At 35.2% G+C, this 19,581-nt stretch overlaps 1 protein-coding gene and 1 pseudogene across 4 annotated transcripts; both read right to left on the reverse strand.

Moving 5' to 3' along the window:
• Window positions 1-1,251: 1,251 nt before the first annotated feature.
• Window positions 1,252-10,686, reverse strand: LOC148606662 (transport and Golgi organization protein 2 homolog). Of its 4 annotated transcripts, none has more exons than XM_088544164.1 (8): window positions 10,533-10,686; window positions 8,841-8,999; window positions 7,045-7,161; window positions 6,340-6,454; window positions 4,692-4,762; window positions 3,887-4,043; window positions 2,301-2,420; window positions 1,252-1,773 (listed from the first exon to the last, which is right to left on the reverse strand). In XM_088544164.1, exons 2-8 carry the CDS (start codon window positions 8,977-8,979, stop codon window positions 1,635-1,637), a joined length of 858 nt encoding a protein of 285 aa, XP_088400290.1. In that variant the 5' UTR covers window positions 8,980-8,999; window positions 10,533-10,686; the 3' UTR covers window positions 1,252-1,634. The 4 variants fall into 4 exon arrangements, with proteins under 4 accessions (XP_088400290.1, XP_088400291.1, XP_088400288.1 ...); XM_088544165.1 differs by having other exon boundaries at window positions 10,477-10,570; XM_088544162.1 differs by lacking the exons at window positions 8,841-8,999; window positions 10,533-10,686 and adding exons at window positions 7,654-7,734; window positions 8,049-8,779.
• A 2,240-nt stretch (window positions 10,687-12,926) lies between these two features.
• LOC148606663 (uncharacterized) lies at window positions 12,927-14,458 on the reverse strand (annotated as a pseudogene).
• Between the last annotated feature and the right edge of the window lie 5,123 nt (window positions 14,459-19,581).

Here is a 19,581-nt window from a genome sequence, read left to right on the forward strand (position 1 = left end):
GATTCTAAGATTCCCATCTGGGGACACCACATACTTACAAGAAAACAGAGTGTCCGATCTGCTGTCAAGTTCGGACCTTTTTATACTGGATGACGTCCGAGCCAGTTATTCTTTCATTCCTCTTGTTAAAACCATTAATTTAACGATTATATTACTGGGTTGATAATACCTTCGGGGACAAAATCCACCAGCAGAAGTATCGACCCAGTGGTGTAAAAGAGTAATCAAGGGAATCAAGAGTAATCAAGGGAACCAAGGTTATAGCGGTAATCAAAAGAATGTAATCCAGGGACAAAGACCAGACATGGAAAACAAACATACACAACAAAGAACATAAAGTAACTAAAACCATACATACAAAGTAACAAAAGCAAATGAGCAACTCGGACTCCACTAAAAACAGGGAGCATGGACCAGGTGCACCGGTAGGATAAGCATCCTCTGCTTTTCTAGAAACACCCGCCGAGTTGCTCATAAAAAGTCAAGTCCTGGGTAGACAAACGAGGAAAGGAAAACTATGACCCGTTGAATAAATCAGGTTACAGTATTTGTGCAAAATTGGTCGTAAGTTATGACTTCACAATATTTTGATCAAATATGACGTCATGACTAAAGACTAATATTACACTTTCTTTGTTCACCTTACAACCACTTCAAATTTGATCAAATGATAGGGTACAATTAAAGGATCAAACACGGAGAGAAATATTTGGACAGTACTTAAGGATGCACTGTCAGTTTTCATGTTGCAGATTGATGCACCGTAACGATCCACGAGTTCATGAAGACGACCATTAAACTTCTGTAGTGATGACATCAATCAAGTATATTTTATTTTTAAATATTGGCATAAATGGTGAGCCTGTGGTAAAACAATGGTAAACAGGAGTTTTCATGTTTTTTTTCGATTCATATAGGGCAATTACGGTCCTTTTTTACTTTATCGTGACCTATTTACGGTAACCTTAGACCAGTCATATTTGTCTATATTTGGCTCTATACTTTACATTCTGTCAGTCGAAATGGTCGCTAGTTTAACTTAGTGCCTTGTATTATTTATAATGAAGAAGAGGCAAATTAAGTAAAGCGATGTTATGTATGGCAATAGTTATTGCATTATAAGGTCACAGTGTTCACACATGGACAGGTACAAACTTTCATTCATTGACAATTTAATGTTTGTTTCCATGCATGACGACGCACGTGGCGAGTACTACCGTGTACATGTGTAAGTAATTTTATGCAATGTAATAAAATATAACGTTTAATATTTTTATCAAAATATAAATTTGGTTTTCATTCACGCTACTGAAATGAATGAAAACAGCTGATACACATCGGAATGCTACGTGTGTCTATTTACATGATTTAAGGTGTGCAGTAATTTAAACACACACACACAAGCCACGTCCAGTAAGTTGCAGCAATCGAAAATCAACCGACGCTGTGGTCTCAAAATCTTGTAAGGAAAACATTAAAATCAAACAAAATTTCGATTTCTAAAATACTAGTAGTTGGAATGTCTCTACCTAAGGTTTTTGTATTGAAATCATTTCTATACTGATAATAATAATGAAAAATTGGAATTAAATTATTAATCACAAATGTCTACTTCTAAAGAAACACCAAAGCGTCTATCCCTCTCCAGAATTGAATTTAAACTGGAAGGAGTTTGTTTCCCACTCAATGTTGTCAGGGTCTCTTGGTGTCTTCATTGTTTTCTCTATGAATTCACAATTACCATCATAATCAACTAGCACTATGGAATGTGTTCTGAAATTATGAATTGTGTTTACATGTACAAGTTAGATCTGACCATAGTATTTTTAAGTTGATATCTCATTTTGGTCAACATGGTATATGTTGAGGTATTCCATGGGGAGAATGAATGTATTATTGAGTGAATTTGATGATGTTTATGTTTGTTGTTTCCGTCCAATCTTTTTTCCTTAAATTAAAGGAGGTGGTTACGACCTCGTTTAACTAGTTTACCCATGTATATTTCATGCGTCTATCCGTCTGTGTGTCCTTATATTTTTTTAGTTTGATTTTGAAGAATTGTTATTGTTCTGTTATGCTGATTTTATCATAAGGCCTTCAAGAGCTTACTTTAATGTGTGTTTACACTTGCTTAAGACTTTAGCTGATATCAGAAAGTATTAACAAGTGTGTACTTAGGTTATACGCTGGTTGGTTTGTAACATTTCATCATATTTATTTTTCCAATTGTATTTTGGGGAATACATCTATTTACAATGTATTTATTTATTGCTGTCGATCATTTAACTAGCATATTTTACCTAGTCCCAAAATCAAGTTTTGGCGAGCAAACAAACGGAGAACTTTGTTCAGAAATTAAATCTTCCTCCTCCATATTTGCCAAAGCTGCCTGTTGCCGTAACTGCTTATCATCTGGATATCTGTAAAACCATCAGACAATGTTTAGACAGGTATGACACGAAAAGTTACAGTGGCTATGGTTCAAAATTATTCAGGAAGAGTAGGCAGGGTTGATATTTCAATATGAATGTGATCAACGCATTACAGGCGCGTAGCTGAGGCCAAATTGAAGTGTAGGCAAAATTATGGCAGGGGGTCTGGGGCGGAGCCCTGGTAGGGGGTCCAGGGGGGCGAAGTCCCCCGAAGCTCCGCGGAGATAGCGTTTTAGAGCATCATTTATGCCTCTCCTGAATGTATTTTATCTCCAAAAAAAAAAATTGGAAAATTAAGTGCAGGCAAAAGCTTTTTTGCCTAACGGCAGCTACACGCCTCCGTTAAGCTTTAGATAGGATAGGGTTCGTTATGTTGTGTTGATGATTGTATAGTAATAAAAATGCAATGTCTTACACTTAAAACAAATCTTCAAAACTAAATATAGCATTTACGTGCTCCGAAAAATTCAAATTTCCGTAAAACAGAAAATTGATATCGAACTGACAATTGTTGAAACACACAAAATGTATGGTCCTTCGCTATGAAGGTACATATAATTAAATATAATAGAAACAGCTGGAATAACTGAGAGGGAACTGAAACCCACACAAATCGTATCTAACCCCTAACGCAGATTTTATTGTTCCAACGCTGAATTCACGGTTTATTCTAACGCCGGTGTTTGTTAAAATGTAGAATTTTAAATAATTTTCCACTAAGTGAGTTTCTCGTCATAACGATTTAAGTAAAACAATCTTTGATATTCATTTAATTTGTTTGAAGCAAGTATAATCACTGACTGTGTGGATTTGTTTTTGTTTTTGGATGCCCCTCTTGAAAGTGAGAAAATTTACGAATTTTTTACCTATAAGATACAAATGTATATTTTTTAATCTATTAATATAAATCACGTTGATGATTTTGTTATATAAAACACTTTTGTCGTGAATATAACCAGCTAACTTAAGCCGTGCTGTATAATTAGTAATCAAAACGTCACGCCTGCAATATCTCAACATATGGATGTCAGAAAACATTGTTTAAAAGGAAGCCAAAAAAGATTGAAGTCATCACTACAGAAGATTTATGGTCATCATCATGAACTCGTGGATCGCTACGGTATATCCATCTGCGCCATGAAAACTGATTTATCCCACGTGTCATAGTTTTCTTTTCCTCTTTTGTCTACCCCAAACTCGGCGGGTGTTTCTAGAAAAGCAGAGGACGCTTACCCTACCGGTGCTCCTGGTCCATGCTCCCAGTTTTTAGTTGAGTCCAAGTTGCTCATTTGCTTTTGTTGCGTTGTATGTATGATTTTAGTTACTTTATGTTCTTTATTGTGACTGTCTGTTTTCCATGTCTGGTCTTTGTCCCTGGATTACATTCTTTTGATTACCGCTATAACCTTGGTTCCCTTGATTACTCTTTGATACAGGTATATGAATACATGTACCTTGTTTTGTCTTTAAGAAGATTGATCAGTTCCTCCACGAGTTCTGTTTTATGTTCAGTATTATTATATCGCCGTACAATGTTCTCAAATCGGTCTTTGTTCCGTTCGGACTTTTGCCAAGTTGTACCTGGTGCTGCATTGTCGCAGGTAAAGACGCCTATAAGATATGTACACCAAATCATTAATGTATAGACATAGAACTTCAACTTTATTTTCGATAGGGACTGGGATTATGCCACTAATTTGCGCAAAAAAAGTATTTAGCCATGATGGCCCACATGACAACCTTATCCCATCATTAAATCTTGCCCTGACCCGGGGTATAACAATGCCCATTTTGGAAGCAGTCTTATAAATCATTAGAACGTTTGTAATTTGTAACACCCACTCGGCGGGTGTTCAAAGAAAACATGCCCCCAGTTTTAGTGGCGTTCGAGTTGCTCTTTTACTTTTATTCTTTGTATGTATTATTTTAGTTACTTTATGTTCATTGTTGTGTTTGTCTGTTTTCCATATCTGGTCTTTGTCTCTGAATTACATTCTTTTGATTTCCGCTAGAATCTTGGTTCCTTGATTACTCTTGTATTCAGCATTGGACATCAATCATGTAAGCATCCAAGTACATCGTTACTTGGATTGATTTCATTATGTTTCAAATGAAAGCTTGATAGGCTTCGGTGAAATTGAATATGATACAATAATATCACTGATTTCAAGTTATATCCCTTACCCTAGGTCTACCTCCTTAAAGTCAAATATTTCTAGTATATTTGTATAATGCAACTTATTATGCAAGACAACTTACCAGCTAAATTACTTCTAAGACTGACTTGTTTCCCAGAAAAATCACAGCATAAAGATTCTGATTTCGACGAGCTAAATTAAATAGATTGCAATTTTAAAAAGTTCCGTTCTTTAAAACCATGAAAAAAAGTGATTCATGCATACATCCAGCACAAATACATTTTGACTAATTAAGCATTTACAAAGGATATAGAGCAATGTGTTTTTTTATTTCAATAAACCAACCCAGAAAATGCAAAATGCAATATGTCCCTTTTCATTTCTCTTGCTTGACAGTGTAACGAAATGATATTGCAGACATTATTTTAAGAACGGTTTATTTAATACAAAACAATAATCAAAACAACTTCCAACAGAAAATGCAACAACGAACAAGAAGCTTTCAAGACCCTGAATAGCTCACCTGGTTTAATACCTTAAAAACTGACAGGCAAAAAACCTACAAAAGGGCCAAACACCTTAAACATTAATCATCGCTCTACTTATGTTAACTGAATAAAATGCTAAAATTTAAAATCATTAAAAACGAAATGATCATTTTTTCCCCAAATTTATAACAATCATAAATCTTTACATAATACTTTACATATACATTTTTTTTTTAATTTACTAAATCATCAATCTGCTGTTGTTTTGTTCATAACATACAAAAAAACAGGAAAAATGACCAAAATAACATTTTCTGGGGGTCAAAATTCCGAGAAATGTCAACAGATTTTTCTGAAATTTGCCCAAAAATAGTTATCGAAATACTGAACATTTTATCAATTTACAATAATCATCAATCTGATTTCGTTTTCAAAATAATAGGCAAAAACTGATAAAAACGTCAAAAATAACACTACCAAGTGCTAAAAGAGTCAACAGATTTTTTCTGACATTTGCACCAAAAAAAGATATTGAAATACTGAATATTTTATCAATTTACAATAATCAACAATTCGCTGTTGTTTTCTAAATAATAGGCAAAAAACTGTCAAAAAAGGTAAAATTAGCAAAAATGTCAGTAACTCCAAAATTTGTAAATCGATCATTTGAAATTTTCAGTGAACCAAAATACCTAAGATGTTTCAGATTTCCTTTATCTGTTATTGGTTTTGAGATATAAACAACAATATATGATGATACTCCTATGTTCTATTTTTAACAACAGCGGCAATGTTGTTTGGGAAAAGCACCATGATAGCGGATACAATTCAGGGGCTGATCCAGGGTTTGAGTTTGGGGGTGCGTTAATTGAATTAAATGCCGTGCAAAGCAAGGCAAAAAATATTATGGGGTGAAACTTGTGAATTTTTTTTCTTACCGATTTAAGGGGGGGGGCGTACGCCCGGTGGGCCAGTCCTTTGATCCGCGCCTGCAATTTTAGGAGAAACCATGCCAAGAATGACTGTAAATAAGTTTTTTTCAAATTATATTCAGTGGTTTCAGACGAGATTTTTAAAAGAAAAGTTAACGACGACAGACACAAAGAGATGACAAAAGCTTGCATGGCCTTTTATGCCAGGTGAGGTAAAAAATAATTTTGTATAGTGAAACACCGTTTTTAATTAAGTAATATTTAAATCATGTTTATTTATGATCCCCATAAAATATTTTACAACGAAAAAAATCCTTAAAATTCAAATTCTCTTCTCCTCTACATGTACCTGAGATCCAGCAGAATGAGATGGAAAGCATTGAAATTTTCTGGATTTTTCACATTTTCTTCTGCAAACTGTTGACCAGATATATCATTAGATATGTATTCTCTGACGAGGTGACCTAAAAGTAAGACTATAGATTGATTGATCGTGGTTTGGAGTACTACCATGGATGTTTTGTTAATTCAAGGACAAAACGTTCAATCAATCGAGCACACACTGTTAGTACAAGACCAATGCGCTGAGCCAGAAATGGGTCGTGAGCGCGTAGCTATGCAATCAATGCAGCCTGTCCTATGGTGTGAGGGTTTCCTCGTCGTTCATTCGAGATCCATGAGTGGCCTTGACCTGATATTTTTCATCCCGTTGGGTTTGTATCTTCAGTTTTTAGCAGAGTCCGAGGACGTTTACCCAACCGGTGCACCTGGTCCATGCTCCAAGTTTTTAGTGGAGTCCGAGTTGCTCATTTACTTTTGTTACTTCGTATGTATTATTTTAATTACTTTATGTTCTTTGTTGTAATTGTCAGTTTTCCATGTCTGGTGTTTGTCCCTGGATTACATTCTTTTGATTTCCACAAGAATCTTGGTTCCCTTGATTACTCTATGACATATCCACCAAGTCAATTCTCTTCATGATAATATTTGTCTGTTTTGGTATCGTAGTGTCATATGATTTCTGGGATTTGAAAGGTTAACTTTACAGTCCTACCTCTTCCCTGCCTAGTTGTGTCAAGGATGCCAAGAATATTGAGAAGGACGCCTATTTTACCGGCTTTGGAAACTCCTAACCATGTACCGCCTTCCCGTCCAGGAAACAAATCTTGCCCTGAAAGGAAAAGTGTGACGCAGGGAACTCGTAGACCCAAAACATAAAAAGTTTGCAAGAAAAACAATTCTTTGGCAAATTTCACACGAAAAGAAAACACTTGTGTTCTGCGACAAATATCTACAAATGCTTCTACTTCTGCTATGGACATTTTTCCAATTGACCACAAGTGAGGCTTTGTTTATCTACTATTTTAAGGACGAACACTTCTTGCCAGGCCGTGTAGAATAAGGTTTTCTCAACGAAATATGATTCTTTTTTCTTAGTTATCTCCTGACAGACAAAAAAACACTTATCCTGTCATGGATGATATAAAATTACAGTCCAAGGAATAGCTAAGCTCTAGCTCTTACTGAATCTTAACCAATCCAAAGAATGTGCAAGGACCTGACCAGATCAAACCTCCTGTTCTCAAAGAACTAGCCATTGGTATACATGTACAAGCAATTCTTTGTCTTATTAATGAAAAATCTCTAAATTCTGGTTAAGTACCCTCTGACTGGAATACAACACGTCTCTCCAATTTACAAGAAATCCTGATAATTATAGACCAATATCTTTGACATGCGTTTGCTGCAAAATCATTATTTAGTTAGTGCCATCATGAACAATTATGAAGACGAAAAACAATATTTTATATCTATTTTTACACGGCTTATGGCGACAAAGATCTTGTGAAACATAACTTTTATTTTAAATTTTATTGACGATGTAACTACAATTTTTGAAAATTCTTTTCAAACAGACATATAATTAAGTATAATTAATCATGGATTTCATTTAGGAATTTGATGAAGTCAGTCACAATCTACTACCTCTCAAGTAAAAAAAACTGGTTTACAATGCAAAACTAATAAATGGATACATAGCTCCCTATCTTATCGTACTCAAGCAGTTGTCCTCGAAGCTGTAATATCCGCCTTTGTTGACGTCACAGTCAGTGGTACCCACATACCTCAAGATTCTGTACTGCGACCCAGTCTGTTTTATTTTATATTGATGATATGCCAGTAGGCCTGAAGTCCACATAACGTTTATTCGCCGATGAAACCACCGCCTATCGGCGACTGTAAGACACTGCCAACTGATTTAGATTAACTAGGAGAATGAGAGCAAAAAAGGCACATGGCATTCCACGCTGACAAATGTAACAAGAACCCTCATGTGAACAACCTATGCAATAAAGCCACCAATACATTAATCTTTCTTAAAATTTAAACATCCGTTCACCAAGGTAAAGGTGCAAGCATATGAATCGCTAGTCAGGTTATCACTAGAACTTGCCTGCTCTGTATGGGAGCCCATACACTGTAAATGTCATAAACAAAATAAAAATAGTACAAAGGCGTGCAGCTAGGATTGTGACCAAGAGACTTCACAATACATCTATAGTGTGTCCAGAATGATACATCAAAATTGGAGAAGCCTAGCTCATAGAAGATCAGACAAAAGATTAATAATGTTATATAAAATCAATTACTTCCTAGTTGACATCACTAAAACAGACCGGTTAATTCCACCTCTCAGACAGTCCAGAAACATACACTCATTGTCCTCCCAAATTCCTCAGTGTCTGATATGATTTCATGTATTTCGTTTTATAAATTGTTCCAATTGGATATATGGACAAATCTATCATTTTAAATCACTACATTACATGTATCTGCCAAAAACCGTACCACTCAAAATTACTCCATCTTCCGACCATGACAGTGGTTTTGTAGGTCTACTCCAAACTTCGTCCCGGTTATCGGCGATGATTAGACGATATTTTCCTGGAGTTCGTTCATCATTCAAATACATAAACAATAAACACATTTTTCTTTTTGGTAGATTATCTGCGATCAGAAAAAAACGATTTTTTTAACATGTAAATAGCGTGAACATAATTATATAAAAAGGCTTGGGCCAACTTTCCCGGTATTTAGTTCATTGAAACGTATAAGTACTAACAAGTAAATGATGTCAGAGTTTTAGAGCGAGGGTGGACTCAAAACCCTGACTTGGGAGGATGGTCTTGACTTGGTACTGGCATTTCAAACGAAATAGTGGGTTAAATCTAATTAGGCATTTAAATACGTCACGAATCAATGATATATTTGGTTGATTTGGAAGCACCTGGAAAACTGGCGTAACAACACGAACTTTTAAATACTGGTATACGAACTTTCCTGGGATAAAATATGACTAATCGATTATCGAAAGTGAGAAGTGGCGTTTTAATGATAACATTTATACCAAAAAATAAAAACATAAAAAAATATTCCCGGGTCAGACTCGAACCAAAAACCTCCGCATTATTGCAGAGTACAATTGTCAAACCAGGTAGGCTACGGACATAAGTAATGTGGTCGTAATAAAATACATAACGTTAAACTGTTTTGGTGTTGTTGTTTTTTTTTTTTTTTTTTTCAGCGAAAAGCACATTTCCAACTAGTTTGTGCTTATAGAAAATGTTCTTATAAATCACACTACGCAAAAAATCCTAAACTGTGATGGTTGCGGAGGTGCTTCTATGGGTTGCGGATGTACTTCTTTGGGAATTCCCGATTAATAGTGTTCTATTTAGACAATAAATGTCGAAAATGCATTTTCAACGATTTTTGTTGCAAATTTTTGTACTTTTCACCTATCCATATTTTCACAAATTTGCATTTCTAGGACCAATAAGAGTTTTTTCTAAAGACTCAAATAAAAATTCCGGACTTTTCGAAATTGGTCCCATTTATGGTCAGAATCCTGGGGAAAATGGCCTAGGTCATTTAATAGAATTTCCAGACTTGGTTTGAATGTGGTGGAAAGGGATTTCAACCTCTTATGTTGTATACTAAGGAGTAAACCAAAATTTATGTATCTTCCTGTATCTCCGGGAAGAGAATGGTTTTGCCATGCCCCACTTTTTTCGGAATGTTTTAACGGTCTTCCACAGGAATAACTTTATACTTATCAATGTCTATTAGTGGATCATCAAATAAAAATCAGAATTAAAACCCTGTAACTTGATTAGACAAATTTTATATCAAATAATTACAAAAGTATTTTTTTCATATCCAATTCATTTTATAGGAAAGTCAGTAACTCGAACAAAAAATTCAGTTGGCCTCTCTGAACAACATGTTTTGGACTTTATTGTGATTTATTGTGTTCGTATTGTTTTTGGTATCTAGATGTTGTATTATGATCAGTCATATATGTATATATATATATATATATATAGTAAACAACCAGTAAATATTTAAACACAATTTAAAGTTAAAAGAAATAAATAAGAGTGTATAAGCATAAGGTTTGAATAACCGAAATTAAATAACATACGTCATACGGCACATCAGCATTTTGATCATGTTCTTTACTAAATTGAGTAAACTTACTTTCACTTTCGGATAATGCGAGTACATAGTAAAGGTAAAACCAATACGGAGAAATGAAATAATTATTTCCGGATATCTCCTTAACAAGTAATATAATATGCAGTTTCTTTCGGTTAGTCTTCCCCGTAAATCAAAAATCAATCGAATATATTTATTCTCTCGAAAGGGTTAACATATGGTACTATTGTGCACATATTTATTTTTAAATAAATCGTTGAGGGGGACAATTGCCTGATCGATAGACGGAAGATCACATATAGCTAAATGACAGATACGTTCTATAAATTGTAATGTAGTGCATTCTTACGAAGTTGACTTACATTTTTAAAATTATATTTCTAATCCATGTACATTTTTTATCAGATAGGAAATTAAAATTTATACAGTGCACCTAATATTCATTCCATAACGCATGTTTATGGACAAAAACTAATTTCCTCGAGGACTAATACTGCAAACAGCCTTGAGTTGCTTAGAAGGGTAGGGATTGTCGTCGGAGCTACACGAATATTTCTTGTACCGTTAAATTTCTTACAAACAAGCTATTGGGTCATACTACATGACATCACGTACGGCGTCACGAAATAAATGTTATGGTGGGGTCACCCTCTTCATTTGGTATCGTACATGTACATATGCGCAACTCGGCGGTATTTACCATTGGTCAGTGCACCTGGTCCATTTTAATTTCTTTTTAGTGTGTATTTCCAGTTTACTCTTCAAGGACGACGTCAAGATGCAGATTACGTTTTTTTTTACGTTAGTATGTATTTCATTGGTCTACTCACATGTTCCATACATTTGCATTTACTTTCAAACAACTTAATTTTAGATTTAGCAGTACTTTCACTGTATGTGTTTTTCTTTTAATTTCAAGTTCTGTTTCGACATTGTCTTCGTTAGTACATATATAACTCAAATTTGGTACATTTTGGGATTTAGTTAATACTTCAAAAAGTTGATCCAGGCATTTCATTTTTTTAAATGAAAAGGAGCCGTGTACAGCACTTTCACCACCACTAAAACCACACATCCACACAATACTGATGGTTCAAAATTTCATTTAAATTTCGTTTCCATTTTGTTTTTGTTTCGTTTCATTTCGTTTTTATTTTGTTTCTTAAAGTGTAATCTTGACAATCTACAGAATGTGTTTTAGGTTTAAACGTAGCCAATCACGTGGAATCAAAGGCATTGATACTTCTATTTATGTATTTTATTTTTTCCTTGACAATCATTTATGTAACTAAGGGTAACAACAAAATAACTGAACACTAATCTGATTCATAATCAATTCAAAATCAAAATAAATCAGGCAAAATAGATATTACACCATTGGATCAGCTTGCAATTGTACCACAATGGTCTTGACTCATCCTCCCAAGTCAGGGTTTTAGAGCGAGGGTGGACTCAAAACCCTGACTTGGGAGGATGGTCTTGACTTGGTACAGGCATTTCAAACGAAATGGTGGGTTAAATCTAAGTTTTACAGCATTTAACCTCCCTCTTTCATTGCGGCCTGACTTTACCAGTAGAGATTAAAAAGCACGTGCATACTATTGTTATGATCGGTAAATCAGCGGTCACAGCAGTACAAAGAACAATATATAAATGTAAAATGTTATTTCAATCGCAAACTGTAAACATGGGCAGTGCTTTTATACGAAATAATCGATTTGATACATTTTAAAATCCATCCACTAGATCTCTTTAGCGATGGAAGTACTTTCAACCGGATGTCCTTTTGATCGACACGTTTGATGGTTATAAGACTCAGAATGTAAGTCACATGACTTCCGAGTATAAATATTTTTTGATGATTTTTACCCGTCGAGTAACCCAATCGTAATCCTTTAACTTTTGACACGTGAAAATAAATGGTTGATGCGGAACAGGACAACCTTTAACATTTTCACATTTTAAATACAATGTATGTCCAATAATTCATCACAAAACTTCCGGTCCATATTTATACGCGTTCTAATGATGTCAACTCAATAAATCAACTGCATGAGACTTTTTAATCACCAGGTCGAGTGGTATAGAAAATCGTCAAAAATTGGAAAAACAAACATTCAACATCAAATTTTAAATAAAATCTATGTTACTCCTTTTGGCCCCTTTTAGCAGAATGGTGTGGACCAGTGCCCCAATTTTTGATAGTAAATATGTAACAATTATAGTATATCAAAACTTCATGACATTTAGTTCACTACGATAGTTACCACACAGAAACAAATAATTAACAACGACGGTCCACGACGATGGCAACAACATGAATATAAATACGACAGCATTTTTTCGGTATCGATGGTATAACAAATTCTGTCAAGCTTCAGTGTTCAAGGCATTACTCAGGCATACCACTAAAGTCACAATTTATAAATTAACAAATTTTGTCTATAGTCAATATATTGTTCACAATTTGTACATGCAATTTTTCTCTAAGGTCAAAATAGTCAGCAGCAGATTAACCGTTACCGGAAGTCGTCACATTGAAAATAGAAGCAGATCTGCTTTGGTTAGCGACTATCAATTGTCCCGTTGAAACATTATAATACAGGGCTTGTGGACTATCCACACCATTGCTATGAGACAACACTTGAGTGATGGAAGTTCCGTCTGGTGAGATCCTGACCACATTATTTGACTTCCAACCTGCTACGTACAAACTACCGGTTCCATCCACAGTGACACCTAGCGGAAAAGATAAAACTGTCTGATCCTGAATTTGCCAATGCACCTTTCCCTCGAGGTCACAGCATGTAACAGTGTGCTTGTTTTTATTTGTAAAATACATTTTCTGACCGGATATTGCAAGATATGAGCATCCTGATATCAGGTTCTGCTTACGGTTAGGCGCTAAATTGACTTTACTAAAGAGCTCTGAACAGAGGTCTAACATCAACAACCCATATTCTCTGGAGCAATACCATAGTTTGTTATTTTTGTACGCAACGCCATCGCTTGGGCCATAGTTGTTGAACTGTTTAATAAATTTCATTGTATTTAAATCTAACAACTGGATCTTTCCTCCTGTATGTCCTGACGTCAACGCTACAGTCGTTCTGTCATCTACTGACACGACATCGAATGTTGGAATTTTCGACAAAACCTGATGTTTATTTGAACCGTCACCATTCATGACAGTGATAACGCCGTCTTCATAACTTGTGAAGACAAGTCGTCCGTCAAGTAACATTGTACATCCTGTGACGTCATTGCCTTCTGTACTCACCACACGTTTCAGTTTCAGTGTTGCTCTGTCGCAATTTATTGGAGTTGGAATGCCTGGTACCTGAAGCATAATTTGGGCCTGTTTATTTTTTTTTTTTGCATGAAGTATACACTTGGCATGGATTCATCGCCACTGTTATATCTCCAAGTTCTTTAATGGACGTCTCAAAATTTGTTAATGCGGGGTTAAGTTTCCACGTCAACGATGTTTGTCTCAAATCATCAGATTTCAATAGTTTGTTGACAAACTGCTCCTGGTGAGAGATTTCATGTTGAAAATGCCTGAGTCCCAAAAATGTCGTAAGATTTGATGCACATTCTTTTAATATCTTCAAGTTGTCTTTGATTTCCGTGACAACTGTTTCTGACTGCTTTACCTTTCCAAGTACTAAATTACATTTTGCTCTTTCTGAAATTTTGTGTGCTGCTGTCTCATGTAGTATCACCTCTTCTAATCGATCTAGATGATTGCAGATGTTCAGTTTGGCCATTTGAATGTCCTTTACAATGCTGCGTTCATTTTTGTCCAGGCTTGAAATGTTTTCCTCTCGGTCTTTCAGGATTTTAGAAATGTTTTCAGCCAGTTCCACAGCCGTCTGCTCCAGTTCAAAAAATGAAGATGAAGACTTGACATTTTTGACAACTTCGTCGAGGTCTGATAACTCTTTGCAATCCTTGTGGGCAGCTAAAATTCAGTATGTTCCATTACATAATTGGTAAACATCACACTAAGTATCTGCCTTAAAACACTAACCTTACCGGTATACCTTATTCATTCTTCAGTCTACTAAACGAGTAGCTTTTACACTCTTTTGAAATTTACTCCAGTAACTGTTACCTCATCAAAGAAAGACCGAGATGTTATCTTTTTTAAAATGCGTTTAAAACGACTAGGACGGAAATTATTTGGTTAGTTTTTTACTACGCAATGCTTTTGCGCAAAAACATCTATTAGTTGTACCACAAACAATATGGAGAAAACGCACAACTTTTACACCCGAGACTTACAGTTTTGTATGAGTACAAATCGTTAACGGTTACCTGAACGAAAACAAAATAATCAGTATTTAGTGCAATTGTAATATGATATTGGAAAATTGGCGCAAATGCATATAACGCCCTTTTTTTCATTTTAATTGAGATATTTAGCGATTATACTTGAAATAGATTGCCTATCATTTTTTATTCTTTATTTTCATTGGGCAGCGTTTATGTACTAGTGTACTTGGCGCAGATTATATAAAATTATGCTTTTGCATGAAATGTAAAAGAAGCATTAACTTAAAAATTGTTGCATTGATTGTTGCCCTTCGTAATTTATTTAATTTGTTTTGTCTTTCTCGTCTGAATGATTGATGCATTTAATTGGTTTATTTTTGTTTATTTTTTTCTTCCTACTTCTTATTTTAGCGATTTATGGGCACATCATTAACGTATATATATAAAGACTATATCTGACTGAACGATAAACAAAACTCGCGTCAGTTCAACCCCTTTATTGAGTTAAGCCATATTCTAATCTCGGGTATTGATAAAATTCAAGCAAGGGTTCCTATGAGTGCCTCATCCCGCAAGCAGGGTCGAAGCGTCTCCAAAATTTTTGTTGGGAGCAATGGACTGGTATCATGGACATAAAGTGAATGCTTATGCGCTACGATTTGAAGCGGGAACCAGATCAACAAAGATTTATTTTTATCAATAACTCGGCCTTGCCAGCCACACTATAAAACGTAATTTTTTCTCATTCAATTCAACTCTACACATTAACGTACTCCCAAATAGAGAAGAGAAACGCTGTCGGACCCACATGGGGTCTGGGAATAGGCCAGAGCGTCATCAAAGCAGCCCAGTCTGTAGTAGGACATACTCTGACCGAGTTCTTTGGTCAGCTACAGTTGCGATCACTTCTAACCTCTCTTCGATCCTGTCAGGATTCGCTGTCATAGAACAGTTCTAAACTGTTAGAAACTGTTCTGACCCGCGACACACCTTGTCAGAGTCTGTCAGGACTTTAGACAAGCTCTATCATAATCTGCCATGGGTCCTGACACCCTCCTGTCTGGAACTGCTCTAGGTAGAACAGATACGTGGATTAGAAGTGTTCCTGACAGATTCTGACAGTCATTAGCTCGAGAATACTTCTCTGACCGAATTACATACAGTACGTGTATGTGATTACGGAAAAAAGGCGTATTAGTACGACGTGAAGGAAGCCTTGCTATGTTTAAACTTGATTTTTTTTTTCAATTTATTACCCGATTTTTATGTATAGCATGCAGTACCAACAAAAAATATTGCCTGCCGTACGTGCTACGCCCCTGACAATTTTAAACAATTAATACAGAAATTTTAGACCTTTATGGAACTTTAAAGTGCTCACACTCATATACATTTTGTAAGAAGAAGATATTTTTTAAAGAATTCTGACTCCAACAAATGTGTCACAGCCACCCACATTGTAGTTATATTGAAAAAGATAGCATTTATGTCATTAATTTTAGACCCTCGTGGAAATAAAAAGTGTACGCACTCATACATTTGGCAAGAATATGACATTTTTTTAAAGAATTTTACTCAAATTAAATTGTCACAGCCACTATATGATAGTTAAATTGAAAACTTTAGCATTTTAGTCATTAATTTTTTACCCTCATGCTACTTTGAAGTGTGCGCACTCATACATTTTGCAGTAAAATGACATTATTAAAGAATGTTGACTCAAAATAATATGTCGCAGCCACCACATGATAGTTATATTGAAAAATTTAGCATTTTCGTCATCAATTTCAGGCCCTCATGGAAATAAAAAGTGCTTGCACTCACACATTTTACAAGAATATGACATTTTAAAAGATTTTTTTCTCAAATTAATGTGTCAGGGCCACTATATGATAGTTATAGTGAACAATTTAGCATTTTAGTCATTCATTTTAGACCCTCAAAGCAAGTGTGGGCACTCATACATATGCTGGAATATGACATTTTTGAGAACTTTTTACTGAAATAAAGATGTCACTGTCACTTATATGAAACTCACATTTTTAATTTCTACATTTTCTACATATAAGATCTAGACCATGTCGGGAAACCGGAAGTCTTCAAACTCATAGACTTAAACTTGGTCAATCTTAAACTACGTGTGAATTACCAAACATCTGAAAGTTATCTGTTATGACCTTTTCACTTAGAACAGAAACATAGACCTTTAATTTTATAGAAAAAAAATTGATTTAATTAATATCAGTTGTATGAGAGAATGTAAACAAAAATTATAAATGAAAACAATGATATTTTTGAACGATGAGCGACTGGACCGTGATCGACGAAAATTGGAACATAAACAACGACCGAGTTACTGTGCGATGATAATCACGACGAGCTCTATAAATAAAATTGGAAATTCAATGTAAATTTTGAAATAAAGATTTTTTTTTCTAATCGGGTTAGCTAATTTACATTAGTCACACGGTTTCAATAATTAAACGTGGACTTCCTGTTCTAAATTACGTCACATGGAATAGAAAGATTTAGTGTCAGGAACTGCCCTGGGCTATGACAGTTTAAAACAGCTTTTCGTAGTTTCTTTGTCATGACCCAGGACAGTTTCTGTCAGAGTCTGTCAGGCAATAGGGGAACATGTGTCCTGACCCAGGACAGCCTCTGTCAGACCCTGTCAGGATCTGTCAGGATTTCTGTTCTATCTGCTGTCGTAGAACAGAAATCCTGACAGATTCTTACAGAATTTAAGAGAGGTTAGAAGTGATCGCAACTGTATCCCTAAGGCTGGGCTCCGCTACCAACACTAGTTGGTTCTACTAGCCACAAACATCGACCATTAGAGGCCTACATTGGTATTCAAGTCGTTAAAAACCCCAATCACCACGATTTCATTCGATAGAAACATGTACATTGCTGTCGTAAAAAAGATTTTTACGAAGAAAGATTAAACATATTTGTTAAGCAATTTCTCTGAACAGTTCCATACACGACGCGGTTGTGTTGTAGGCAGAATCTGGTAGATTTATTGCGATTATTAGTCGCTTGTATGGTTTAACTGGTAAAAATGCATTGTGTACGTCCGGTGCTTGTACCACTAGCATTTATACAATGTGGTGAACTTCTTCGCTACATTATTCCATAATAATATAGATCAATGTAACATGATTAATATTTTGGTTTAGTTGCACATGAAGGTGTACGCCAGTGTACCAGAAAATTAACTTTCGAAATTCCAATTATTTCAGATATCTTACTATAACGTCTTACTGTTTTGCGATTTTACAGTGTAAACATCTTATATTTATCTTGGTATACTTAATCATTGGCTTGCGAAATACGTGTATGGTTAAATTGCACACTGCTACCGCTGTTGATTTTATATTTCCTCAAACAAATGGAATAATAGTAATACGTTACAATGCAATACCCACAAAGTTCTAATTCGGGTCGACTTACATGAATATCAAGGAATATAAATAAAGAGCATGAGAATGACTCTTTTTACTTTATTATTCGTATCGTTCATAAATACAAAAATACCAGTTTACATGTATTTATTGTAAATTTCGATATGCTGTACAAGTGTTTCAAGGAGTAACCTCTCATCAGCAGCATATCTTTCATATATACAATACAATGTACTTCGTGACTGTGTATGGATTTAAAACTATACTGATGAAATGACTTCTTAAGATTGTTTCAGTGCCCCATCAATAACTAAATACGTACATTGTTTTTATTTCAAGCAAATAAAGTGTTATTGTATTTATAATTCTGTTCGAGAAATCCCACTTAAATACGCCATTATTGTTGCTAATAGCCAAGTATTGATCAATGCTGCTCGTTATGGTTTTTTCTTGTTTCTCTGTTAAAGGAGAAGACCAAATTATTGTGCAAGTCATAAATATCGAAACTAATCTTATTCTCTACATCAGAGTTCCAAACTGTTGTATTCAGTGTGTACCTGATATGATAAGCTTTCAGATGATACCCAGTTTGCATATACTGGCTAAATCAAAAAAAATATACAATGCATCCTAAGAATTACTTTGTTTTTTACGGACTACTTTCTGGTATGTGCAGGCGACTGGTTCCCCTTAATAGTGGTATTATACCTTTACATTTAAATGATTTGTCCAAAAAACGAAGAACCCAGAATGCATTTCGGCGTTACTTCGGATATATCGGGTTTATTTTACGCGAACAACGTACAAACCGAGAAGTTGATCAAGCAGACGATTCTCACCGGAGTTCGACGGGAACTTACGAGCTTCGTTTGTAAACAAATCGTCCCGTAGAAACCAACATGGCGGATATTAGTACGAATTAAGCCAATAAGCGACTCGTTGTTACCAACACGTCATGCATATATGCGAACTGTCTTCAGATTAAATAAAAGAGAGAAAACTCTAGCGGTAAGACCCGACGGTTTAAAAAGTAGAGCATCAATTCGAAAATGTGCTGTATGTGACGTCGAGTATAATCGAGATTTATTATTTGGAAATTTGAATTGCACCAGCCTATGGGCGCCACCATGATTGGTTGAGCCGTGAGGTCACGAAGTCGGTTTGTAAAGTAAAAATAAATAGGTAATGAATTACGATGTGCGAAGGAACCGCAAATTTAGGACTTTTCCTCTATAATTTCAAATGCAAAGGTGGTCTTTCCCTTTAATAGAAATCCAAATTTCTCACGAAATTGAATATAAACAGACCTCGGGTAGGAACGACAACTTTCAAAGAATTTACACGGGAAATTGGGCGTAAATGTGATTTTTGTTCAAACTAAGCAACAATCGAAATTTGGCTTGTTT

The sequence above is a fragment of the Perna viridis genome, chromosome 9 (assembly GCF_037379345.1).
Source record: "Perna viridis isolate PV_CMFRI_1.1 ecotype Kerala chromosome 9, ASM3737934v1, whole genome shotgun sequence".
NCBI lineage: Eukaryota > Metazoa > Mollusca > Bivalvia > Mytilida > Mytilidae > Perna > Perna viridis.